At 44.1% G+C, this 27,333-nt stretch overlaps 1 gene segment (V, D, J or C); it reads left to right on the top strand.

Moving 5' to 3' along the window:
* The first annotated feature begins 6,842 nt into the window (after nucleotides 1-6,842).
* Nucleotides 6,843-7,413, top strand: LOC130022831 (immunoglobulin lambda variable 3-1-like). The segment is given in 2 exon segments: nucleotides 6,843-6,888; nucleotides 7,106-7,413. Coding segments are annotated over 2 exon segments (354 nt in total).
* The last annotated feature ends 19,920 nt before the right edge of the window (nucleotides 7,414-27,333 follow it).

Below are 27,333 nucleotides of genomic sequence, written 5' to 3'. Positions count from 1 at the left end.
TTCAGCAGTCCAGATTACTACGAGATCAATTCAAGAGCAGGATTTCAACCAGGAGGTACTGCTTCCTATTTTCCTCAGCTAATAATCTATTTAAACAATCATAGCAAATTTACTTCTTATATTATTTCTAGCAACGTCATTTTGTATGAACACAGTAAGAGTATGCTTAAAGGTTTGCTCTTCCTAGGGACATGTCACCATATATTTCATACCACAGTCCTCAGGCCAGGTTCGTCTTTCCTAAACTCAGCAGGGTCCTTCTTCAGTTACTTTTATTTCGGTGATGACAGAGTTTTACATGGCAATGCTCTTACTTATACATAAGTATTATGCTCCTTAACCTCCTTTACCTGGCCCATTATGATGCCAGGGCAGCTCACAGCTTGCGCTGGGTCCATCCAGTCCCTTGGTCGGGATCCTGCTCTTGGAGCGCTAGATCTAAGGCAACTGAGGCTTAAGTCAAGTAAATATGGATGCATAGGAATAAATATTATTTTGGAGTCAATTAACACCCATGTTACAAAGTATAGCATCAGTTGTCTTCCTGTGTCTATATGAAAAGGATATTGCTAAATCAATCACACAAGTGACTTAAAGGGAGAAGAATAGCAATATAGGATTATTAGTGCTTGATGGAATTGTGTGTGCCTCAGGGTCGCTGTTGTGGGAATAGCTCAATGAGCTTTAAGCTCCATGTGGGAGCAGCAAGAACGACACAATGTTATCCAACATTAACCCGTTCATCAACACATATGACCTGTGCCATGCTTCTACCCCAGACAGCTGGCCTCATAAGCCAGATCCCTACAAAGATTATGTTGATAGTGGTAGACTCAACCCTCACCAGCGTATGAGTAGAAGAGTGAGTTGATTCCATAGGTGTCTTATGAGAGGTAGGGAGAGAGGCATCAACCTCTAGAAGGAAATATGCCACTCCCATCTACTTACCTCCATCACTGGGGAAACCTAAGCAATTCGTGACTCATGAAAGTCTGTGATGAGCCCATGCATGACATGGACACTCATGGTCCACAAGCCTCACAAAGCACCCATCAAGCTGCACCTGGTGTCCACCTATTCTGCCTATCCTGTTGGTTGATCCCTGCCACACCATATCTAGGGGAAATGTGGACTCAGTCTGGATCCAGAAATTGTTTTTTTCAGGAAAGGAAATCAGTCCTAACCTAACCCAGGTTTGGGGTGCTTATCGCTTTTCCTTTACTGAAAAGAATTTTCAGAGATGATTAATAGTGAAGTAAAACAAGTTTATTGGGTTAATAAAGGAAAGGAAGGATAAAGACAACAATTCATGCTTAAAAGAGAGCACGGTCTTCTCCAGATTGGCAAGTGACTGAGCACATGCCAACCACAAATATAGGGATGATTTCCCCAGAACAGAAAAATGAGCCTAAGTGTGAAGTCCACTTCTTATTAAGCAGGAAGATGTGGGCAGCAAGTATGTGTCTCCCTCTGCCAAGTTCGTTTATATAGTTTTCCCAAACTGCAGCCCACCCCCACCCACAAGTCTATTGCTAGGGTGGTTGTGTTGGAAAAGAGCTAGGAGCAGATGGTGGCCTTCTGCTATTCTTCTCCTGAACTTGTACCAAGTGGAGTCTCTCCTCTGGAGTTCAGCTACCTCTTTCCTTTGGAATCCTTTGCATTATCTTCAAATGCTGGGAATTCTGCATCTTAATGATGTTCTGGGTTCCTAAGATGAGTCCTTTGTATTAAAGGTCTTCATTGCTTTGGGACTGGTTTAGATTTCAGACACTCTTCCCCAACCCCTCTTACAGTTTAGTTAAATCCCAAAGCATGAGGGATTGGGGCTTACACAGGGTGTGGTCACAATCAATAGTGGTAAAGTGCTTCCCTTGGGGGAAGCTTCTTGTAGGACAGATTTTCATTCAGCAGGACGACCCACCCAGAGCAGAATCTCATGGGTGTTTTTCTCCTCTCCTTAGTCCAACAAACATATGAACATTCATAATAGTAATGATTTTGTGTGGACACAGTAAGAGATACATTAAGCTCTCCTCGATTGCTCTCCTTGGCCATCTCACTATAGATCTCAGACTACATTGCTCAAGCCAGATTATTCTTTCCTAACCCTAGCAGGGTTCTAATCTTATTGTTAGTTATTGGATCATAACAGCATTTGTTCATGACCATGCTCTTAACATATATTTTAGTATTGTGGTATTTTGGTCTGGCCCATTTCAATGCCAGGGTAGCTCACAGCAGCAAGCCCTGGTGTTGGAATTTTTAATGTAACCAATAGCACAGCGGGTAGGGCGTTCGCCTTACACGTGGCCAACATGGCCGACCCGAGTTCGATTCCTCCGCCCCTCTCGGAGAGCCCGGCAAGCTACGGAGAGTATTCGATATGCCAGACGCAGTAACAACAAAGTCTCCAATGGAGACGTTACTGGGCCCGCTCGAGCAAATCGATGATCAACGGGAGGGCCTTTACTTTTTACTTTACTTTATTATGAACAACTTGATCACTTGACATCCTGGAATTCATCGATTTGCTCGAGTGGGTGCCAGTAACGTCTCCATTCGTCCCTGTCATGTGCTAGTGTAACACAATGGCGTCTACTTTTTCTAGGAACATGAAGAGCCTCAAACCAATCGTTCAGGGTCTTGATGAAGAAGTGTGACCATCTCATAGGTGGGCGGCAACAATCTTTGGATGTCCCATGGAATCCAGTTGGTAATGGCTCTCGTCCAACGGTCGTCTCAAAATCACATTCCCTGTCCAGCCCATCTGATTTTCGACAACTTGGCAAATGAGACAGTGTCCCAGATTTTTGATCATCGACACAGGTCGGAACTCTGGATTCTTTCTCTCATTTGAGTGAAGTGTGATACTCCAAGCATAGCTCTTTCGATTCCTCTTTGGGAGATCCGAACAGTGTTCTCATCCTGTTTCGTAGGGCCCAGTTCTCTGAGGCGTATGATAATGCAGGAAGAACAATGGAATCAAAGAGATATACCCGGAGCCAGAGGTTCTTCATTTTCTTAGCTATTTCTTCAACGCTCCTGAAGGCGTTTCAAGCCGCTCTCTTTCTCCTGCACAACTCAAGTACCAGGTGATTCAACATGTTGACTTCTCGACCTAAGTACACACAAGTGTTGCATTCAGAGATATTCGTTCCATTGAGAGCGAATGGAACATCAGGAATGAGACTGTTTCTCATAAACTCTGTCTTCCTGAGAGTCAGCAGTAGTCCGACTTTTCCACACTCATGGTCAAAGTCAGCCAGCATTTCTGCCATTAGCTAATGTTTGGTGTTATTAGAATGATGCCATCAGTGAGTGGAGGTGGTATAGTTGCCAACCATCTATCTTTACTCCCATTTCTTCCCATTCCAGTCATCGCATGACGTTCTCTAGGGTGGCACTGAAGAGTTTCGGTGAAATGGTTTCACTGTGCCGAACCCCTCTCATGACAAGGATGATCACTTCCTTGTAGAATGGTGAGATCCTGGTAGTGAATCCCTAATACAGCTCATGGAGGATCCTGATGTATTGAGTTTGAACACCCTGTTTGCTTAGGGTTTCAATGACCGATTCAGTCTCAACAGAATCAAAGGCCTTCTTTACATCAATGAACATCAGACAGAGCAGAATCTTGAGCTCCTGAGAAACCTCAATGAGCTTTGTTAGCATGTGGATATGGTCAATCATGCTGAATCCTTTTCAGAACCTGGCTTGCTCATATGGTTGTCCTTCATCTAGTGCTCTGCCAATACTACTTAGGATGACTCCAGTGAACAGCTTGTAGACGATGGACAACAGGCAGATCGGGTATAGTTGCCAATGTAGTAGATGTCTCGCTTCTTGTACAGTAGTACAGTCCTGCAGGTTTTTCATTGCATTCAGACAGAAAACGTGTGAAGAGCTGAGCCAGAGTATTGATGAGTACTGATGACAGGTTCTTCAGGTGTTCAGGTCTGACCTTGTCTGGGCAGGGTGACTTCGCATCTTTATCGACGACATGGCGCATGGGATTTCGAAAGGGAGAACGTTGGGAAAGAAATCCATCCCGCAGAATTTGGTATGTGGTCAGGTGGACGTGGCTATCGAGGAGATCCAATTATAAGTCATGGATAATCTTCTCCATTGCCCGTCTGGAAGATGTGATAGATCCATCAGGATGTCGGAGGGCAGTCATCTTTGTCTTGTAGTTGGCAAAAGACAGGTGGGCATTGCGAATGCTTTTCTTGGCTTCAGCTGCATCAGCCAGCACTGCTGCTGAAGTATTGTGAACAACATTGTAAAAATAAAATAAAATTTGTAAAGTAAAAAAGATTAGAAAAAACCCTGATGCATCTACATAATGGAACAGTACATGACTCTTAGGAGAAATAAAGTCATAAAATTTGCTGAGACATGGATAGACATGGAGAGGATCATGCTGAGTTAATCAGACAATGGGACACAGACAAAAATAGAACAATGGCACTAGTTGGGGATGTAAAAAGTCAAAAACAACAATATAGTCTGTGACTAATACACAAAGACATAGAAATAAGAGCCGGGGAAATGGCTCATGGAAAAAAGCATGCCACAAAAAGGGATGGGAGTAAAGTTAGTACAGAGAAGGGACCACTTTGACAATGATTGTTGGAATGATTACTCTGAACTAAAATAAGTGCTGAAAGGAGAGAAAGAGAAATGCACAATACCTTTTCAGTAAGAGTGTTGCAAACCACTGTGTCTAAAAGAAATGAGACAGGCAGACAAACAGAGAGAAAGTGACTGGCATAGAACAGCTTTGGATAAAAGGTGGAAGAGGCGTGCAGGAGGGAAACTGGTGACATTGGTGGTGGAAACATGCACTGATGGAAGGATGGGTGTTGGAACATTGTATGACTGAAACTCAATCGTGAATGGTTTTGTAACTATATATCTCACTGCTTTTTATAAAGAAATGTGTTTCATCCTCAGCAGCTACAGTTGCATTTGAACCATTATTCATCTATTAAGTGAGAATACCTTTATGTCTGTAGCACTGTAGCACTATCCTCCCGTTGTTCATCGATTTTCTCCAGCGGGCACCAGTAACATCTCCATTGTGAGTCTTGTGGTTACTATGATTGGCATATGAATACATCATGTGTAGCTTGCCAGGCTTTGCCATGTGGGGAAGATACTCTCGGTGGCTTGAAGGGCTCTTCGAGAGGGGCAGAGGAATTGAACCCAGGTTGGCCGGGCCAGCCATGTGCAAGGCAACACCCTACCCCTGTGCTTTCTATCGACCATTCTAGGCTATCATATAAAAATTAGAAAGCTTCAGTTCCAAATGTGAAAACCATCCAAACTCAATGGCCTGTCCATGATATACATAAGCCTAATTCTGGGGCCTGGGCAGTGGGTCATTGGATCAACCTCCAATTCAATTTAATAAGTGTCTTTAAAAATACTTTCAATTTCCCTGAAAACTGAGCCCATGAAACACAGGATCCACAGAGAAAATACTCACTCCTTCTCCCTGTTGCTCCCAGAGATATTGACTCAGCCCCTGAGCCCTGTGATCTGAATCTCCCCTAGTTTCTGCTAGGACTTTCCACTCCTTCTCACTTCACAGATTAACCACAAGGCGGCAGCAGAGAACCATGGGGTCCAATGGACCTGGGGTGTGTCAGGGCAACAGGGTGTCTAACTCAGTAGAATGTAAATGTCCAGGGTGCTGGTGTTTAGTAATCAACCTCTTACATAGGGAAAAGGAATTTATTTTCCTATCACCTGACAGTGATGAACATATTTTTTCTCTTTCTTTGCCTTCCTTCCTTCCTTCCTTCCTTCCTTCCTTCCTTCCTCCCTCCCTCCCTGCCTTGCTTCCTTCTTTTCTTTGACTCCTTTTGAATCTGAACTTTGCTGTGTGGCAACTAACAGGGCCTTTGGTGTGAATAGGGTTGGGGGATCGTGGGGAACAGGGGAAACTTTGATGCATTCAAAGGAGGCCATAAGGAACTGTAATGCTGATGAAACCATTGGTGTCAGAGATTAGTCAGTCACTAGGAGGGTGCTTGGGGAATCCAGGGCTGTCCTCCATGATGCTTGGTCCAGGAACACATAGTGCTGGGAATCTAAGCAGAATTGTTTTCAAGCAAGACACCTAGGACGTGAAATCTGTGTGTGTGTGTGTGTGTGTGTGTGTGTGTGTGTGTGTGTGTGTGCATGCCATAACTGGCCATACTCCAGAATTCTGACACAGCAGTCTTGGACAAAATGTGGTGACAGGTATCAAACTGGGCAGGTCTTGCATAGGGAATGACCCTCCCCAATGTATTATTTCTCGGGGCACAGGATCTGAAATATTTATGGTCCAGAGAATATTTACTATCTAGTCAGTTTAATATTTTAATGTCTTTGGTATCTGGTAACAAGAAGAATTCTCTATCCTTTTCATGAATTAAGGAATAAAGTTTATTGTTATTATTGTATGAATGTCCCCAAAAGTGAACAAAACCAACTATAAAAATATCGTAATGTGAAATCTTTGTAATTTAAACAAATATTTCCTATCATTTATTAAATTATTTATTCTGAAAACACAATGTGTCAATGCCCTAAACTACCTCCTAAACAGACAAAATTCCGTTAACAGAGAAACAAAATAGTCAGGGAGAAATCACTAAGCAGCAGGTCAGGACTGCTGGGCCAGCCCTCCCCCTTCCTGTGCCCCTTGGGTCTGGGCCCTTTTCTGTAGACACAGAGCCCAAGCAGCAGCACTGAGCCTGACTTATTTGCATAGCCTGCAGCTCTCTCTCTGAGGGGATAAGAGAAGATCAGGAGGAGTTCAGCCTCAGTTGCCAGGACCCCAGCCTCTCACTATGGCCTGGATGCTGCTCCTCCTGGGCCTCCTGGCTCACTGCACAGGTGATATGTCCAGGCTCACAGCAGCCCCAGGCAGAGTGCTCTGGGACCCTCCTTGTCCTGAGTTTGAGCTTAATAGGGCACTGGGGTAGGATTCCGATCACCATGAAGGAGGGGTGAGGGTGGGGGGTTGGGTCCCACAGAATTACTACAGATTATGAAAATTGGGATCTGGTAGACTGAGATTCCTCTTTTCCTGACCTCTCCTTCTCTCTTGCAGGTTCTGTATCTTCCTATGTGGTGAATCAGCCGCCCTCATTATCTGTGAGCCCGAGAGGGGAGGCCAAGATGACTTGTGCGGGAGATAATATTGGAGGCAAATATGTTTCCTGGTACCAGCAGAAGCCAGGCCAGAGCCCTGTGCTGGTCATCTATAATAGTAACAAGCGGCCCTCAGGGATACCTGACCGTTTCTCTGGCTCCAACTCTGGCAACCTGGCCACCCTGACCATCACTGGAGTCCAGGCTGAGGATGAGGCTGATTATTACTGTGCAGCAGCTGTTTACATTGGGAGCAGCTGGCAGTGAGCACAGTGGCACAGACTCTGGGGAAGTGGGGTAAGAACCTCCTGATCTGGCCTGGTGCTCACCCTCACTGTGATCAGTAGCTGAGGCCTGGGGTCAAGCAACCCCACCGCCCTGCTCTGATCCTAATCTCGATCAAGAGCTGGTTCTCTATGCTCCTGGATCTTCATTTATCCTTCAGAAACACAAAACCCTCGAGGACTAAAGCTATAATTCAGTGGGTAAGGCCCTGGCCTTCCATGAAGCAGGCCTAGTTTGATCCCCTGATTTCCCATATGGTCCCCTGAGCCCCGCCATGAGTGATCCCTGAGTGTAGAATAAAATTAAGTCTTGAGCATAGTCAAGTGTGGCCCGAAAAACAAATGAAATAGAATAAAAATCTTTTTAAACCCTGGATGTTATGAATTCTTCAATTCGATGTTTTGAGTTCTTCAACTTTTGTCAACACCTGCTGGTCTGAATTCCGTCTAGCTGTGTGTAGGGCAGCTGCAGCCCCTGCCAATGTAGTGTCTTCACTTCCTCATCCAGGGGTGTGATTCAGACACCAGAGGGACAACCTCTGACTCTGAGTGGTCCCTGACTCATGGAGGCTTTCTTGTTATCCCTTTTGTCTTGTCCTTTGATGAGACTGCAAGATCTTTCAGTGTTAGAGAAGGACTCCTTGAAAGGAGAAGCACGGGATACCATCACCTGCTCACTTATTAGAACTGAGATTTATGATACCTGGATTTTTGTATGTTGCTGAGAATTTTTATCAGATGTTTGTAAAACTTCCATGTCACTCTCTTGTGTATATAGATAGGAAACAAAAGTCACCAAGACTTGATACCCACTCTTGAATGATTCTTCTTATACATTTAACCTCCTGACCCACCCATCTACTGCTGCCTGTTAGTCCCTCTTCTTTTAGAAGGACAAAAAGGGAAAAAATCTTTTTTGCATATCAGATCAATTTACTGTAATTGATTTCCTCATACATTTTTCTTTATTTTTTGGGGGGAGGACGACACCCAGCAATACTCTGGCTGTGTGATCAGAAACTACTGCTGGCAATGCTCAGGGAACTATATGGGATTCCAGGGATCAATCCTGGGTTGGCCAAATGCAAAACAAGCACAGTAACCACTATAATACCCAGCCCCAACTCATATATTTTTATACTTAAAGTCTATCATTCTTTGTCTCCCATTACTTTTCTGCCATACATCTCTCAAAAAAATATGAACTAAAAGCTAAAAATAGTTTTAGGGGCCAGAGAGGTAATACAGGGATTAGCAAACAGGGATTAGGGTTCTTGACTTGCACCCTGCTAATTCAGGTTTGGATGTCCACCACCACATCGGATCCCCTGAACTCCTCCAAGTATTACTCCTGACACAGAGCCAGGAATAGTTCCTGAGAACCAGTGAGTATGGTCCCAAAACAAAATAAAAAAATAAAAATGTTTTATTTTCTTTTGATAAAACTTAATAACTCAAGTGTGAAGTTAGTCTCTTCCATAATCACTATCATTATTAATAGTGAGCAAAACTGAATCAAAGCAACATAAATGTACTAAAAATTTCATGAATATTTGTGAGTGTTGGTTTATAAATCCATCATCAATGTTATTTTCTTCTAGAATGCAACAGGATTCCTCTTTAGTTCTGTTCTGATTTTCACTCTTATGTGAATCTCAGGGAAACATTCTTTCATCTCATACACATGAATTCTGTACTATGATGTCACTCACCAATTTTAACTCCTTCCTATTATTATGCAAAAACTATTACCTATCAATGATCAAAGTGAATTTTAATGGACTCATAAGAGTTCTAATTCATACATTTTAATTTTGTTAGCTGCAAAAAAGATTGGAAATCATCTGACTTGGAGAGAATGTGTGTAAGCAGCAGTCTGACACCCTGCAGAACACTTATGGAAAGAAGAGCCAATGGCCCTATCTGCTGGAGAGAGCTGCCGGCAACCCTATCCTGTGAGTTTCCAGGAGAGAAAAAAAAAAAGCCCGTTGTCTAAATAGTACGAGAGCATTCTGTGGCCATGAACCATTTCCAGAGGACAGATGTTGGGCAGCGGTGAATGAAGGATCAGGGGAACGGAGAAACAAGAACCAGGCCCCAGACTGGTCTGTAGACAGTTTATTTCTCTCTCTTCTCCCTCATAGTCTGATCTCTCCTCTCATGGCGCAGTCATAATCATAGTTTTGGTCATAGTCATCATAGTTCCATCATCCTAGTTTCTTGTAGCCCCTAAACCCAAAAGTCCCAAGTCCAATTCTCCTTCTGATCTTCAACATCTCATCATCGACTAATATTCAACATCTTGTCCCCAATATCTACTCCTGATTTTCTTGTCTCCTCTTGCCCCTTACAGCATAGTTATATCGAAATCATGAAGGGTGGGGATACACAAGGGTGGGGTTGAACATTATCATAACAACACACAGAGGTAAAGTCACTCCTTTAAGAAATTAACTCAAGGACAATAATCTCACCTGAGTCACTGTTCAGCACTCCAGATTACTAGGAGATCCACGTGAAGGGCAGGATTCTATCCACAGTGTATTGCTTTCTCTTTTCCTCAGCTAGTAATCCATTCAAACAATCATAGAAATTTACATCTCTTAATATTTCTAGCAGTGTCATTTTGTATGAACACAGTAAGAGATATAGTATGCTTAAAGATTTGAGGACCTCTACCTGAGGACATGTTGACATATATTTCAGACCACAATTGGTCTTTCCTAATCCCAGCAGGGTCCTTTTTCAGTTACTTATTTTGGGGTCATTGACAGAATTTACATGCATGCTCTTAAATTATAGTTAAGTATTTTGGCGGTTGGCCTAACCCATTATGATGCCAAGGTAGCTCACAGTTTGCCCTGGGTCCATCCAGTCCCTTTGTCAGGATCCTGCTCTTGGAGTGCTAGGATCTAAGGGCAACTGAGGCTTAAGTCAAGTAAATATGGATGCCTAGGAATAAATATTATTTTGGAGTCAATTAACTCTCATGTTACAAAGTATAGCACAAATTATCTTCCTGTGTCTATATGAAAAGGACATTGCTAAATAAATTACACAAGTGATCTTCCATAGGGAAGAGAAAAGCAATATAGGATAATTAGCACTTGATGGAATTGTGTGTGCCTCAGGGCACTGTTGTGGGAGTATCTCAATAAGCTTTAAGTTCCCTGTGGGAGCAGCAAGGACATCCCAGTGTTATCCAATATTACCCTATTCATCAACACATCTGACCTGTGTCATGCTTCTACCCCAGACAGCGGGTCTCATATACCATATCCCTGCAAAGATTCTGTTGTCAGTGGTAGACTGACCCACCAGTGGCTGAGTAGAAGAGTAAGTTGGTTCCATAGGTGGTCTATGTGAGATGGAGATAGAGGTATCAGCCTGTAGAAGGAAATCGTCTCTCACCTCTCTACTTACCTCATCACAGGGGAAACCTGGAAAAATTAGGACTCATAAAAGTCCATGTTGATCCAACGCATAACATGGATACTCATGGCCCAACAGCCTCACCGGGCACCCGTCAAGCTGCACCTGGAGTCCACTTGTTCTGCCCATACTGGTAGATGATCCTTGCCACCTGATTTCTTGGGAAAATGTGGACTCAGTGTGGAGCCAGAAATTGCTCTTTACAGGAAAGAGAATCAGTCCTAATCTAACCTAGGTTTTGAGGTCTATCACCTTTCCCTTACAGGAAAGAATTTTAGGAGGTGATAAAGTGTGAAGTCAAACACGTTTATGGGGTTAATAAAGGAAAGGAAGGAGAGAGGTTAATAATTCATGCTTAAAAGAGACTACAAGCTTCTCCAGAATGGCAAGTGTCCATACGATCCCAAGCACAAATATAGGGATCATTTCCCCAGAACAGGAAAATGAGCAAAAGAGTTAGTCCACTTCTTATTAAGCAAGGAGATGCAGTCAGCAAGTGTGTGTCTCCCTCATCCAAGTTTGTTTATATAGTTTTCCCAAACGGCAGCACCACCTCCCAGTCTGTTGCTATGTTGGTTGCAAAGGGAAAGATCTGGGAGCAGTTGGTGGCCTTCTTCTGACATTCTTCTCCTGAATTTGTGGCAGAAGTGGAGTCTCTCCTCTGGGGTTCAGCTACCTCTATCCTCTGGGATTCTTTGCATTTCCTTCAAAAGCTGGGAATTCTGCATCTTAATGACTTTCTGGATTCCCGAGATGAGTCCTTTGTGTTAAAGGTCTTCATTGCTTTGGGACTGGTTTAGATTTCAGACACTTTTCCCCAACATACATTACCAGGGCCTCCTTACCTTTGCCTCACGCAAGAGATGGAAGGTTTGGTATATTATAGTCCTATGTGGAAAATTTCAAAAGAACAATCAGGCAGAATAAGCCCAAGGGATGAGCAAGGATGTGCTCTTTGTGCTGATGATTACTCTCATTCCATCCACCTTTTTACTCACTCTTTCATAAAAGTGGGTCCCAGCCACTAGCCCTAGATCAGTAGTCAGTCTGTCCTGACTATGGTCCCTGACACATTGCAGCCCTGGAAATGGTTGCCCTCTCCTGTGAGGAAGAAACAGAGATGTTGAGAATGACAGTGGAGTCTCCTGCGATCAACGTCAGACAGACAAGCTCTGCAGAAGTGAATCAGACACACCACACATTAATTTCAGCCAATCGGGCACCTGGGGTGCGGGATGCTGGTAGGAGTGAGACACTGCGCCTTGACTGGACAAATGCTGATTGGGCAAAAACCAAGGTGATTTCATAAGAAGGGGAAGTGGAGTTTAGCTGTTTTTTTATGCTGGAATAGAAAAAGTACAAATACTAGGAACAATTCCTATAATAAAATGTTAGCCAATGTTAGCATCAATTTCAAAGGACACTCAGGGAATATGTGGGCTTTTGGTGACATTGAAAGACAACAGAAAATGAGGCCTGGGATTGCATTCAGTCTCAGTGCCCTGGGACACTGCTGTGTTGTGCCAAGTAGCCTGTGACAGCTTTGACCACTCCATGTTCCAACAGAGCCCCACAGGGCCTGGGTGAGAAGAAGCACCAGCTTCCCACCTCACAGATATATCCGACAGCTGAGCATCAGGAAGGAATATATGTCACAATCATCTTATCTCTGTTGTCCCAAAATTCCAAATGGGATCGGACCACTCTCTCCTTCATGCAAAATTCTACTTCACAGAGCGGGGAGAAAGGGCTGCAAAGTTTAAAAAGAGACTCCCAGAACGACCACCAACTGGGAGCTCTTTGGCACTATTGCGACAACATGGGAATATGCCATTGTTGACAACATTGATGAGGAATATGATCGACTGGTTCAGCACCTCCATGATTGTGTGAGGAATGCTGAGAGAGATAGCCACAAAAAAAACGCCTGTCTTCTAAAGCTCTTTAGCTTATTTGCCAACGTGGTTTGGCGCATGCCTCAGGCAACCGCAAGCGAAGGTCCGAGCTCACAAAGCAGTACAGAGTTGTGATCAAGGAAGACCTCAAAGAGAGAAGAGCAGAAGTGCTGGTAGACGCGGCAGAAGCCAGGAAAAGTATTCGTAATGCCCGCCTGTCCTTCGCCAACTAGAAGACCAAGATGACTGCCCTCCGATGTCCTGGTGGATCTATCACATCTTCCAGAAGGGCAATGGAGAAGATTATCCATGAATTCTACTCAGAACTCTTCGATAGCCATGTTCACCAGCCTACATACCAATATCATGTTCACTCGTGTCATCCTGAATAGGATTGGCAGAACATTAGATGAAGGACAACCATGCAAGCAAGCCGGGTTCCACAAAGGATTCAGCACCATCGACCATATCCACACGATAACCAAGCTCCTTGAGGTTTCTCGGGCATTCAAGATGCTGCTCTGTCTAACGTTCATTGATTCAAAGAAGGCCTTTGATTCTGTTGAGATGGAAGCGATCATTGAAGTCCTAGCAAACCAGGGCATTCAAACTCAATACATCAAGATCCTCCGTGAGTTGTATTATGGATTCACTACCAGGATCTCTCCATTCTACAAAGAAGTAATCATTGATGTCAAGAGAGGGGTTCGGCAGGGTGATGCCATTTCACCGAAACTCTTCAGTGCCACCCTCGAGAACATCATGCGACGACTGGAATAGGAAGGAATGGAAGTGAAGATAGATGGTCGGCAATTATACCACCTCTGCTTTGCTGATGACATTGTTTTAATAACACCAAACATCAGCCAAGCGGCACAAATGCTGGCCGACTTTGACCGTGAGTGTGGAAAGGTAGGACTACAGCTGAATCTTACGAAGACAGTGTTTATGAGAAACAGCCTCGTTCCTGATGCCCGATTCGCTCTCAATGGAACGACCATCTCCGAATGCAACAGCTATGTGTACCTAGGTCGAGAAGTCAACATGACAAATGACCTGGCAGCCGAAATGCACAGAAGGAAGAGAGCGTCTTGGAACACCTTTTAAAGCATCGAAGAAATAGCTAAGAGGATGAAGACCCTCTGGCTCCTGGCACATCTCTTTGATGCCACTGTTCTTCCTGCATTAACATATGACTCAGAGACCTGGGCCCTACACAAACAGGAGGAGAATGCTATTCGGGTCTCCCGAAGAGGAATTGAAAGAGCTGTGCTTGGAATATCACGTTTCACTCAAAACAGAGAAAGAATCCGGAGTTCCAACCTCTGTCGACGATCAAGAAACAGGGACGCTGTCTCGTTTGCCAACGTGTCAAAAATCAGATGGGCTGGTCTCCTAATGAGATTTAGAGACGACCGCTGGACTAGAGCTGTTACTGACTGGATTCCACGGGATGTCAAAAGACCGTGTGGCCGCCCACCTACCAGATGGTCAGACTTCTTCATCAAGATCATGAATGATCAGTTTGAGGCTCTTCGTGTTCCTAGAACAAACAGATGCCATTGGGCTACACTAGCACGCGACATGGACAAATAGAGGCGTTACTCGCACCCGCTCAAGCAAATTGACAATTAACAGGAAGTCAAGTGATCAAGTGATCTTATTTCCATTGCTTATTTTCCTGGGTCTTCCCCCTCTACTGGCCAACACTGGAGCTGACTGTTCAGCTCAAAGGAGGTCACAGAGCATATGAGACAAAGCCAAGGGGAAAAAGGATTGTGGGTTGTTTTGGATCTTATGAGATCTATTTACAACCAAATGATGCCAAAGTGAGGAAGTGTCCTGTGATTCAGAGGAGACTCCACATTTCCTTAGATAAGCTCACAGTACTTGGTTGATCCATCTCTCCTCAAGGGACCTTAAGAAAAATGGTCCCACAAAAGGTCTGATTTGTATTTCATGGAAAGAACTTTTGAGATCTGAGTACACCAAGATAGACAATGTCAACCACAGACAATGAGTTAGAGGCTGGAGAAATAGTAAAGTAGGTAGGGTTTTTGCTTTGTTGCAGACAACCTGGGGTCATACCCAGGCTGTCAAGATGGTTCCTCAAGAAAACCAGGAGTAATTCCTGAGTCCAGAACCAGGAATTGCAAGGGGTGGCCCCCAAACAAACAAAAATAAAGCAAAAGACACTATAAGCAAACACAATTAAGCTGTGAAGAAATCTCCTACTCCACACTTTGAGATGTCTGAATGAATTCATCAAAGGAGCAGAGATACTGACAATGATCCAAGTGCACACTGAGCTTTGATGCCTAACATCAATGGTCCCAGCTGCATTTATTGAGATAAAGGGACTTTGAGTCTTGGTTTCAAGAGTTTCCAGAGAAGAAAATCTAAATTCTTCTAAATCATCATGGGCTTTTCTGAATCTCAACACTGTAAAAGAAGATGGCTCTTTTCTCTCTCCTCACAAAAACTCTGACACAGAAGGGCATGTTAGTGCTGGAACATAATTCTCAGAAATATATCTGTCTCCTCCTCCCTTCTTGCCACATGTGACTTTTCTAAACAAATCTGGGTGGGTCAGGGGGAAATAGCTGACACCTCTTGAAAGAGTGAGGCCTTTTCATAGGAACTTTTCCAGAGGGGGGCAGCTAACTTGCATCCTGGAGATTAGAGGACAGAAGTTGGTGTTTCCCAGAGGGGAATCAGAGGGACAGACCCTGCGGGCAACAGGTACCCAAAGTTTAGTATATCACATTTCCTGAGTCTGCACATGCCTCACTGAGGTCAGGCTCACCTGAGACACTGATAGAAGCCGGGCACAGTGTGTGACTCCCTGTGAAAGACAAGGGTCTGGCAGTTGTTTGATCAGAAACTCTGATTCCTGAGTTTTAGGCATGTTCAGGTCGCCTTGACCACTGCTCTTTAACCTCTCCTTCCCTCTTTGAGTCCAACTCTGATCTGATTCAAAAGGTCTCTGGATAGCCAGAAATGAAGTTTCAGAGGGGGAGAGTGACTGGTTTCAAGGTCACATTTCCTGTCTCGTGTGTCCCTGTTTCACAGACTCCAGCCAGCTGCCTCACCAAACATCTGGTACACTTCACACGTGAGGACTCCCGGGACAGAACACAGGCCAGTGTGAAGAGGGGAAGTCCTGGAAGCTGATTTTGATCACAGACATCGATGAGAAAGTTGATATTCTGAGTTAGAAGCAGCTCAGTTTAGGTGATTGCAATCTATTCTCCCTTAAGGCACATTCTTTGCATCCTGTGTGTGCTAAGGTCTTCTTCTAACCAGAGGAGGAGTAAGTTTGCATGAGAGCAAGCCATCTTTTTTTTTTTTTGCCCTATTTTTTTAATTTTTTTTTTACAGTTGTAGATTTACAATTTTTTGTGCTTTGGTTTCAATTATACAATGATCAGATACCCATCCCTCCACCAGTGCCCATTTTCCACCACCATGGATAATATCCCTCCCACCCCCATCCCCCCACCCCCCCTGTCTCTGTGGCAGGGCAATCCCCTGTGTTCTCTCTCTCCTTTTGGGTGTTGTGGTCTGCAAAAGAGGCATTGAGTGGCAAACATGTTCAGTCCATAGTCTACTTTCGACATGCATCTCCCCTCCTGGGAGGATCCTCCAAACATCCTTTATTTAGTGCTCCCTTCTCTATCTGAACTGCCCTTTCCTCTAGGATACCCGCTGGCCTCTAAGTTATGGAGTAATCCTCCTGGTGCTGATCTCAGCTATTCTTGGGTATTAATCTCATACTTTGTTACTTTATATCCCCCAGATGAATGCAATCTTTCTATGTCTATCCCTCTCTTTCTGACTCATTTCACTTAGCATGATACTTTCCATATTGTACCACTTGTATGTAAATTTCATGACTTCATCTTTTCTAACAGCTACATAGTACTCCATTGTGTAGATGTACCAAAGTTTCTTTAACCAGTCATCTGTTCTTGGGCATTCAGGTTTCTTCCAGTTTCTGGCTATTGTAAAGAGTGCTGCAATGAACAAACAAGTGCAGATGTCACTTCGACTATACATTTTTGCCTCTCTGGGATATATTCCCAGGAGTGGTATTGCTGGGTCAAATGGGAGCTCAATTTCTAATTTTTTGAGAATCGTCCATACTGTTTTCCAAAAGGGCTGAACCAGTGGACATTCCCACCAACAGTGAAGGAGTGTCCCTTTCTCGCCACATCCACGCCAGCATCGGTTGCTTTTGTTCTTTTGAATGTGGGCCAGTCTCTGAGGTGTGAGATGGTATCTCATTGTGGTTTTGATCTGCATCTCCCTGATGATTAATGATGTAGAGCATTTTCTCATGTGCTTTTTTGCCATTCGGATTTCTTCTTTGAGAAAGTTTCTGTTCATTTCATTGCCCCATTTTTGGATGGGGTTGGATGTTTTCTTCTTGTGGAGTTTAACCAGTATTTTGTATATCCTGGATATCAACCCCTTGTCAGATGTGTATTCGGTGAATATCCTTTCCCATTCTGTAGACTGTCTTTGTATTTTGGTCACTGTTTCTTTGGAGTTGCAGAAGCTTCTTAGTTTAAGATAGTCCCATTTATCTATCTCTGTTTTCACTTGCTCAGCCAGTGGCATGGCATCTTTGAAGATACCATTAGCTTCAATGTCATGGAGGGTTTTGCCAACTTTATCTTCAATGTACCTTATGGTTTTTGGTCTGATGTTGAGGTCTTTAATCCATTTTGATCTTACTTTTGTACATGGTGTTAGGCAGAGTTCTGAGCCTATTTTTTTGCATGTAGCTGTCCAGTGATGCCAACACAATTTATTAAAGAGGCTTTCCTTACTCCACTTCACATTACTTGCACCTTTATCAAAGATTAGATGAGCATATGATTGAGGGGAGATGTCAGTGTATTCAACCCTGTTCCATTGGTCTGCAGTTCTGCCTTTGTTCCAGTACCATGCTGTTTTAATTATTACCGCTTTGTAGTACAGTTTGAAGTTCGGGAGGTTGATTCCTCCCATTTTCTTTTTCCCAAGAATTGCTTTAGCTATTCGTGGGGGCTTATTGTTCCATATAAATTTCAGGAGTGTTTGCTCCATTTCTTTGAAGAATGTCATGGGTATCCTTATAGGGATTGCATTGAATTTATACAATGCTTTCGGAGAGCAAGCCATCTTTATCCCACAGGGCAGAGAGTATATAAGAAGATGCTGTAGATCTCAACAGTGCAGTGGGCTCAAGCAGTGCTCTGGAGTGCATCCATCATGGCCTGGCCCCTTCCCCTGCTTCCTCCCCTGCTGTCTGCACAGATGGCACCTCAGAGACTTAGCTCCCCTGGCCTGGCCCAATCCCTGTGCTCCACACTGACACAGACTCATTGTGGGACCTCCTGGACCAGAGGCCTTTCTGTTTAATCCTGTCTCCTCTCCTTTCTTTCAAGGCACTATGGCCTCCTTTAAGCTGACCCAGTCATCTTTCACGTCAGTGGGCCTGGTACAGACAGTCAAGACCACCTGCTCCTGAGACAACCCGGAGATAAGATATGCTATTCACTTGTACCAGCAAAAGCTTGGCCAGGTTTCTGTGCTGGTTATTCTGGTGATAACAACCAGCCCTCAAGGGTTCTTCTTCTCTGACTCCAACTGAGAAATATGGCCAACCTGAACAAGAAGGTGTCCCAGCAGAGCACGAGGATGACTCTCATTCTAATGGGTGGAATGTTCAAGTGGAAAAGCCCACAGTGACATAGGCAGATGAAAAGTCACACATAAATATCTGTCCCAAGGGAATCATACTCTCCTCCAACCCCATGAGATTGTATTCAGAGCAGTAATCAGGTCTGACCCAGAGAGATATAAGGTCCCTGGCTCCCCGTTCCACATCATGGGACAGGCTAAATACAGGCATCATGAAGGGTGAACTTGGAATTGTAGGATAAGCTGTCATGGCATTCACTGGAAGGGGTTGTTAAACTAAAGTGACTGGACTTCAGGATTCACTGTGTCACTGCCATTCTGTTGTTCATCGATTTACTCGAGCGGGCTCCAGTAACGTTTCCATTCATCCCAGCCATGAAATTTGAGCTGCCTCTCCTTTCTCATCTTTCCCAATGCTGCCGTGTTGAAGACTCTTTCAGGGTCAGGGGAATGAGACCCAGTATTGTTACTGTTTTTTGCATATCAAATATGCCATGGGTAGCTTGCCAGGCTCTGCCTTCAGGATTATTAGGTGGAAAGGCACGTACAGTGTGGTAAAATATAAACTGGGGATAGTAATATTTCAAGGTTGTTTTCAACATAAACTAATTCGATTGCTGTACTAGAAGCAGTTATGAGGCCTACCCGGGATTTGGGGCTGGAAAAGACTACAGAGAAGAGGCAACGCAAAGTTAGGAAACGATTAAGCAACTAGAACTCAATGGTCAACCCAAACCTGAGGACTGAACAACCTCAGAAGATAATTAAACAAGAGCAAAGGATCTGAGAGACTCTCAGTGAAAAAATATCACCAGTGCTCAAAATTCCTCCCCTTGACAAACGTTGCCAATAACTCCTTTCTGTAGAAAGAGCTCCAAGCTGTACAGCTTGGAAAAGCTAAAAACTTGCTTCCTGGAGGATTCAGGACACGCCATTCTGGAGTCACCGCATCTGACTTAGAATGTGTCCTTTTCCCAAGAGATTTGCCTTTCACTGGAGAAGCCCATATTCTTCCTTGTTTTTAATCTCTTTTTCCTCATGTGTGAGTGTGTCTGAGTGTGTGTTTGTGTGTTGATTGGGAGTCACACCCAGCAGTGCTCAGACCTTGGCCCTGGCTCTGCACATAGGGATCACTGCTGGTAGTGCTCTGGGGATCATATATGGTGCCAAGGATTGAATTCAGGTCAGTTGCATGCAAGGCAAGTACCATGGCCTCTGTACTATCTTTCTGACCCATTTAAGTAAATATCTTTAAATAAAACTATTTTGTTTCACTCTTTCCCCTTTTCTTAAAATTCTTTTTTCTGGGAAACAATGAAGCTCCTGGAACACTATGCTGATTGTTGTCTGACTATCCTTTTCCTGCAAAGATCAATCAATACCTAATCCACCCTGAGGCTACAGCCCCTGAGCATTCAGATTGTGGGGACCAATTGCCATACTGTGCAGAATGAGTGGACTTCAAGCATAGCTTGATAGTCACATGGAAGTAAAGGTGGGACATGAGCGTCCATGACATACAGATGCTGTCAGCAGCTTTTATCTGTTCTGACTTTGTAGGTTTCACCTTAGATGGTTGCGGAGGGTCAAAGCAGAGGGCCAGAAAAACTTTTTTCTCCAGGCTACTCTCTTCCTCCCCACTCCACCTAAGGATCCTGCAATAATGTCCAGTAAATACTTTAATCACTGCACAAAAGCTCAGCAAACATTCTCATTTTCACGCTTTGCAGGAGAAGCTGAGGCATATGGGATGAGTGCAGAAAAGCGATCTGCACTCCAGCACTGTCCAGAAAAGCCAGACTCTGGAGGTAACCCTGTGCCCAAGATCAATGAGTAGATAAAGAAACTACTGTACAGCAGAGATGCCTCTGGCCCCCGTGTTTGCCTGGCTATCTCATTCGGGGCAATCCGGAGCAGGGTTTTTGAATTCCAACACCCACACTCAGAGAAGCAGCCCAGGCAGCCAAAAACCTCCAGAGCAAAACGCCACCATTGCACAGGATTCATGAGTCTTATCCTTGAGTGAATCTTCTGAAAAACTCAGGTATGAGGGACCTGTGCTTGCCTACAGTCCCCCCATCTACCTGGGATTCAGTAGCTGGCACTTACACCCACAAACTGCCTCTGGTTCCATTTAATCTCATTCACAGGCATGATCCTGATGCTCACAAATAAACCTCAGAAAAGGAAGAGAGCAACACGCTGCGGAGATGCCTCTGGACCCCAAAGTCACCATCCAGTTTTAAATGTAATTCTCGCTCTATCACCCTATTGAAAAATGTTAGAAATTCTGCACATCTCATGCTCTATACAAGGGTTTAATGGCTCCAGGGTGATAAAACAATCTTCACACACTTTCCTCTAAGGAAAATTTTGGATCATCTTTAGAGGGTTATTTAGAATAGGCAATACAAAGGAAATTATTATGTTCTGCTTTGGCGATCTGGGTGAAATAATTTGAAATATTGTGGTGGGAAGGTATAATGTTGGTGGGATTGGTGTGCGAATATTGAATGTAATTAATTGTGAACAACTTTATAAACATAAAATAAATTTATTTGTGGAGTATAAAATAACATGGTACTGACACCCAAGGCCTGTAGACAAGCACCAGGAAGATTGCTCCATAGTTTGAAGCCTGCCTCACAGGGGGTTAAGGCAGCTGGAATGTCGAAGGGATCACTAAGAAAATGATGGTTGGAACGATCGGTCAGGATGGGAGATGTGTGCTGAAAATAGATAAAGGACCAAAAGTGATGGCCATTAGGGATCTGTGCTGCAAACCATAATGCCCAAAAGTAGAGAGAGAGTATGTAGGAAATTGTTTGCCATGGAGGGTGGGAAAGGAAGGGTATACTGGAGAGTTTGGGGTGGGGACTGTGCACTGGTCGAGGGAAGGATGTTTGAACATTGTTTGATTGTAACTCAAACATGAACGCTTGTAACTGTATTCATGTGATTCAATAAAATAAAATTTAAAAATAATAATAATAAAATAAAATTAAAAAAAAACTTAAAAAGAAACTACGGTTCATCTACACAGTGGAACACTACATGCCAGTTAGGGAGAATTAGGTCATGAAATTTGCTTCTACACGGATAGACAGGGAGAGTATCATGCCGAGATAATGAGTCAATGGGAAACAAACAAACACACAATGATGGTACTGGTTTGGGGATATAAAAACCAAAAACAACAACATCATGTGTAAATACTACCCGAAGACATAGAAACAACGACCAGGAGGAATGGCTCATGGGAGGAATCATGTCACAAAAAGGGAGGGGAATGACATTAGGACAGAGAAGGGACCACTTTGACAGTGGTAGTTGGAAATGATCACTCTAACCAAAACTGAGTGCTGAAAGGAGATAAGGTGATATGCATGAATCCTTTCAGTAACAGTGTAGAACCAAAGTGCAGTCATTGTCAGCATGAAGGAAAGTGCAGAAATTTAGTTGTTAGTAGACATTTTGATATTCTATATGTTTATGTAATTGAGAGCTAAACTGAGCATGAACCCGAGACCACATCATAGGAAAGGGAACAGAAGGAACAAAATTTGTAATGCTTGCAGATAGGGTCAGCCAATCAATATAAACAAGGAATCCAGTGTTCAGCTGGGCATGGAAAGAATAGAATAGAGGGACACCCACAAGAAGCACTAATCAGCTTACAGGTCAGTTAGAGTGAAAGAACAATGTGGTTTTAGGGTTACTTAAACCACCCCTCACAGTTGGTGATGTCGTACGCCACCATTTCTCCATGAGGTGTGGCCCTGGCCTATCAGTCTGTAACAACTCTCTCCTTCTCTCTCTTTCTCTCTCTCTTCCTCTCTCTATCCATTTCTTTCTCTCCCTCCCTCTGTCTCTCTGTCTCTCTAACACACACACACACGCACACACACCTCATTAATGAAATGTTTGAACTCCTCACAGGTGCCTTGACTTTGAAGTTTGATCCCTAACAACAGTATTGCAAACCACAGCACATAAAAGGAAAATGAGAAACAGAGAGGTAGAGACAGAGACGGAGAGGAAGTGTGTCTGCCATAGAGCAGGCTCTGGAGGCAAGGTGGAGGAGGCAAGCAGGAGAGAAACTTCAATGAGCTTGGTTGTCGTGTGGATATAGTCGATGGTGCTGAATCCTTTGCAGAACATGGCTTTTTCACATGGTTGTCCTTCATGTAGTGTTCTGCCAATCCTATTCAGGATGACTCGAGTGAACAGCTTGTAGATGACAGACAATAGGCAGATTGGGTGATAGTTGCCAATGTCGTGGATGTCTCCATTCTTGTAAAGTAGTACAGTCCTGCTGGTTTTCCATTGGGACGAAACCTTGCATTCAGACAGGTTAGCGTGTGAAGAGCCGAGCCAACGTATTGATGAGTACTGACGGCAGGTTCTTTAGGTGTTCAGGTATGAACTTGCCTGGGCCGGGTGCTGTTCGTTTCTTTTTTTTTTTTTTTTTTTTTTTTTTTTTTTTTTGATCTCTTATTTTTTATTTTGGAAAAAGCACTAATTTTGAATTTTAGATGACAGACGTTTCATCTTTTTTTTTTCCCCCTTTATTTTATTTTTTTTAAAGTTGTAGATTTACAATTTTTTGTGCTTTGGATTCAATTATACAATGATCAGATAACCATCCCTCCACCAGTGCCCATTTTCCACCACCATGGATAATATCCCTCCTACCCCCATCCCCCCCTCCCCCCTGTCTCTGTGGCAGGGCAATCCCCTGTGTTCTCTCTCTCCTTTTGGGTGTTGTGGTCTGCAAAAGAGGCATTGAGTGGCAAACATGTTCAGTCCATAGTCTACTTTCGACATGCATCTCCCCTCCTGGGAGGATCCTCCAAACATCCTTTATTTGGTGCTCCCTTCTCTATCTGAACTGCCCTTTCCTCTAGGATACCCGGCTGGCCTCTACGTTATGGAGTAATCCTCCTGGTGCTGATCTCAGCTATTCTTGGGTATTAATCTCATACTTTGTTACTTTATATCCCCCAGATGAATGCAATCCTTCTATGTCTATCCCTCTCTTTCTGACACATTTCGCTTAGCATGATACTTTCCATATTGTACCACTTGTATGTAAATTTCATGACTTCATCTTTTCTAAGAGCTACATAGTACTCCATTGTGTAGATGTACCAAAGTTTCTTTAACCAGTCATCTGTTCTTGGGCATTCAGGTTTCTTCCAGTTTCTGGCTATTGTAAAGAGTGCTGCAATGAACAAACAAGTGCAGATGTCACTTCGACTATACATTTTTGCCTCTCTGGGATATATTCCTAGGAGTGGTATTGCTGGCTCAAATGGGAGCTCAATTTCTAATTTTTTGAGAATCGTCCATACTGTTTTCCAGAAGGGCTGAACCAATGGACATTCCCACCAACAGTGAAGGAGTGTCCCTTTCTCGCCACATCCACGCCAGCATCGGTTGCTTTTGTTCTTTTGAATGTGGGCCAGTCTCTGAGGTGTGAGATGGTATCTCATTGTGGTTTTGATCTGCATCTCCCTGATGATTAATGATGTAGAGCATTTTCTCATGTGCTTTTTTGCCATTCGGATTTCTTCTTTGAGAAAGTTTCTGTTCATTTCATTGCCCCATTTTTGGATGGGGTTGGATGTTTTCTTCTTGTGGAGTTTAACCAGTATTTTGTATATCCTGGATATCAACCCCTTGTCAGATGTGTATTCGGCGAATATCCTTTCCCATTCTGTAGACTGTCTTTGTATTTTGGTCACTGTTTCTTTGGAGGTGCAGAAGCTTCTTAGTTTAAGATAGTCCCATTTATCTATCTCTGTTTTTACTTGCTCGGCCAGTGGCGTGGCATCTTTGAAAGTACCATTAGCCTCAATGTCATGGAGGGTTTTGCCAACTTTGTCTTCAATGTACCTTATGGTGTCTGGTCTGATGTTGAGGTCTTTAATCCATTTTGATCTTATTTTTGTACATGGTGTTAGGCAGAGTTCTGAGCCCATTTTTTTGCATGTAGCCGTCCAGTGATGCCAGCACAATTTGTTAAAGAGGCTTTCCTTACTCCACTTCACATTACTTGCACCTTTATCAAAGATTAGATGAGCATTCCATTGTTTCCCTCAGATTAAGTATGTCCTTGCTAAGTTTGAGTCTGATTGATCTATCTAGAGGTGACAAAGAGGTGTTGAAGTCTCCCACTAGTATTGTGTTGCTATTGATGTCTTTTTCCAAATCTATGAGTAGTTGTTTTAAGTACTTTGCTGGTCTCTCATTAGGTGCATATACATTTATTATTGTAAGTTCTTCCTGTTGTACAGATCCTTTGATCACTAAGAAATGGCCTTCACTGTCTCTTATGACCTTCCTCACTCTGAAATCGATGTGGTCTGATATAAGGATGGCTACCCCAGCTTTTTTATGGGAGCTGTTTGCCTGTAGAATTGTTTTCCAGCCTTTGACTCTGAGTCTGTGTTTGCTTTGACTATTGAGATGCGTTTCTTGCAGGCAGCAGAATGTTGGGTTCAATTTTCTAATCCATCCTGCCACTCTATGTCTTTTAATTGGTGCATTTAGCCCATTGACATTGAGAGAGATTATTGTTATGGGATTTTGTCCCATTGTTCTGTTAAAATTTGGTGTATTTGAGGGGCCTTTCTTGCCTTAAAGTAGCCCATTTAGTTGTTCTTGTAACCATGGTTTTGAGTCTATGAAGTTCCTGAGCTGTTGTTTGTCTGTGAAACTGTGTGTTGTTCCTTCTATTATGAATGAGAGTCTCGCTGGGTAAAGTATTTTTGGAGAGGCATTTATTTCATTGAGTTTTTTCACTATGTCCCACCACTGTTTTCGGGCCATGAGGGTTTCATCAGAAAAATCAGCTGTGAATTTTAAGGATGCTCCTTTGTAAGAGATTTCTTTCTTCGATCTTGCTGCTTTCAGAATTTTGTCTCTGTCTAAGGTTTTGGTCATTTTGATCAGAATGTGTCTTGGGGTATTTTTATTCGGATTTCTTCTAGCTGGTACCCTTCGGGCCTCCTGAATGTGGTCACAAGTTTTCTTCAGCTCTGGAAATGTTGTAGCAATGATGTCTTTGACAGTTTCTTCTTCATCGAGGTTTTCTTCCTGTCCCTCTGGGACTCCAATAATTCTTATGTTACCCCTCTTGGCTTCATCACGATCTTCTCTTGCCATCTGTTCCCGAATTGTGAGTCTCTTTTCCATTTTCTGCTCTTTTCTGGAGAGTCTCTGAACTTCATCTTCGAGCTCACTGATTCTGTTCTCAGCCGCTGTTACTCTGCTGCTGAGGCCTTCCACTGAGCTTTTCAATTCGCCTACGAGATTTTTCAGGTCTGACATTTCTGATTGCATTTTCCTCATTTCTGCCTTCAGATCCTCTTGTCTTCTATTGGCATTGCTTTCCATTGTTTCTTTTAATTCCCTAAGCATCCTAAGTAGCTCCCTTCTGAATTCCTTGTCAGAGAGGTTGTCTAACACTACAGTACTGTTGGTGTCATCTGGGCTAGACTCTTCAATGTGAATGTTTGGTGGGCTTTTGCGTTGCTTTACCATTGTGAGAGGTGTGGTTTAGTCCTTCACGTTCAGTGTTACTATTCTGCTTGATATGCAGTGTGAGTTAAGATAGGCTTATGAGTTATTGGCAACTGTGTTTCTAGTGGCTGAGCTAAAATAGAGAAGTTTCCATCTAAGAAGTTAGCTTATGGTTCCTATGGCATATGTAGTGGGAAAATATTTCGCGGCCGCATAAGCGGCCGTGGCTCCGGAAAGAGTCCCTGGCACTGGGCGAGGAGTTGGGAATGTCTCCTGTTTGGAATTGGAGCCGTTCAGCTTTGTTGCCCAGAGCTGGGCCTCTGTGCCCGTCCCACGCGGATCAGGGGTTGAAAACCGGCTGTCTAGGGGCTGTTTCTAGCTGCGCGTGCCCAGAGAGGAACCCAGGCTCTTGGGGGCGGGCTGTACCTGTTGGAATTGGAGCCGTTCAGCTTTGTTGCCCAGAGCTGGGCCTCTGTGCCCGTCCCACGCGGATCAGGGGTTGAAAACCGGCTGTCTAGGGGCTGTTTCTAGCTGCGCGTGCCCAGAGAGGAACCCAGGCCCTTGGGGGCGGGCTGTACCTGTTGGAATTGGAGCCGTTCAGCTTTGTTGCCCAGAGCTGGGCCTCTGTGCCCGTCCCACGTGGATCAGGGGTTGAAAACCGGCTGTCTAGGGGCTGTTTCTAGCTGCGCGTGCCCAGAGAGGAACCCAGGCCCTTGGGGGCGGGCTGTACCTGTTGGAATTGGAGCCGTCCAGCTTTGTTGCCCAGAGCTGGGCCTCTGTGCCCGTCCCACGCGGATCAGGGGTTGAAAACCGGCTGTCTAGGGGCTGTTTCTAGCTGCGCGTGCCCAGAGAGGAACCCAGGCTCTTGGGGGCGGGCTGTACCTGTTGGAATTGGAGCCGTTCAGCTTTGTTGCCCAGAGCTGGGCCTCTGTGCCCGTCCCACGCGGATCAGGGGTTGAAAACCGGCTGTCTGGGGGCTGTTTCTAGCTGCACGTGCCTAGAGAGGAACGCAGGCCCTTGGGGGCGGGCTGTACCTGTTGGAATTGGAGCCGTTCAGCTTTGTTGCCCAGAGCTGGGCCTCTGTGCCCGTCCCACGCGGATCAGGGGTTGAAAACCGGCTGTCTAGGGGCTGTTTCTAGCTGCGCGTGCCCAGAGAGGAACCCAGGCCCTTTGGGGCGGGCTGTATCTGCTGTTCGTTTCTTTACCAACAAAATGTCGTGTCAGATTTCAGAAGGGAGAACATTGGGATGACATATCCATCTGCGGAATTTGGTATGTGGTCTGGTGTACAGGGCTATCAAAGAGATCTGAGTAGAAGTCATGGATAAGCTTCTCCATTGCCCTTCTGGAAGATTTGA

Source organism: Sorex fumeus, unplaced genomic scaffold (assembly GCF_029834395.1).
Source record: "Sorex fumeus unplaced genomic scaffold, SorFum_2.1 ptg000021l, whole genome shotgun sequence".
In the NCBI taxonomy this organism is placed as follows: Eukaryota; Metazoa; Chordata; class Mammalia; order Eulipotyphla; family Soricidae; genus Sorex; species Sorex fumeus.
The sequence above is the reverse complement of the archived record's forward strand: the minus strand, read 5'-3'. Positions and strand labels throughout refer to the sequence as shown.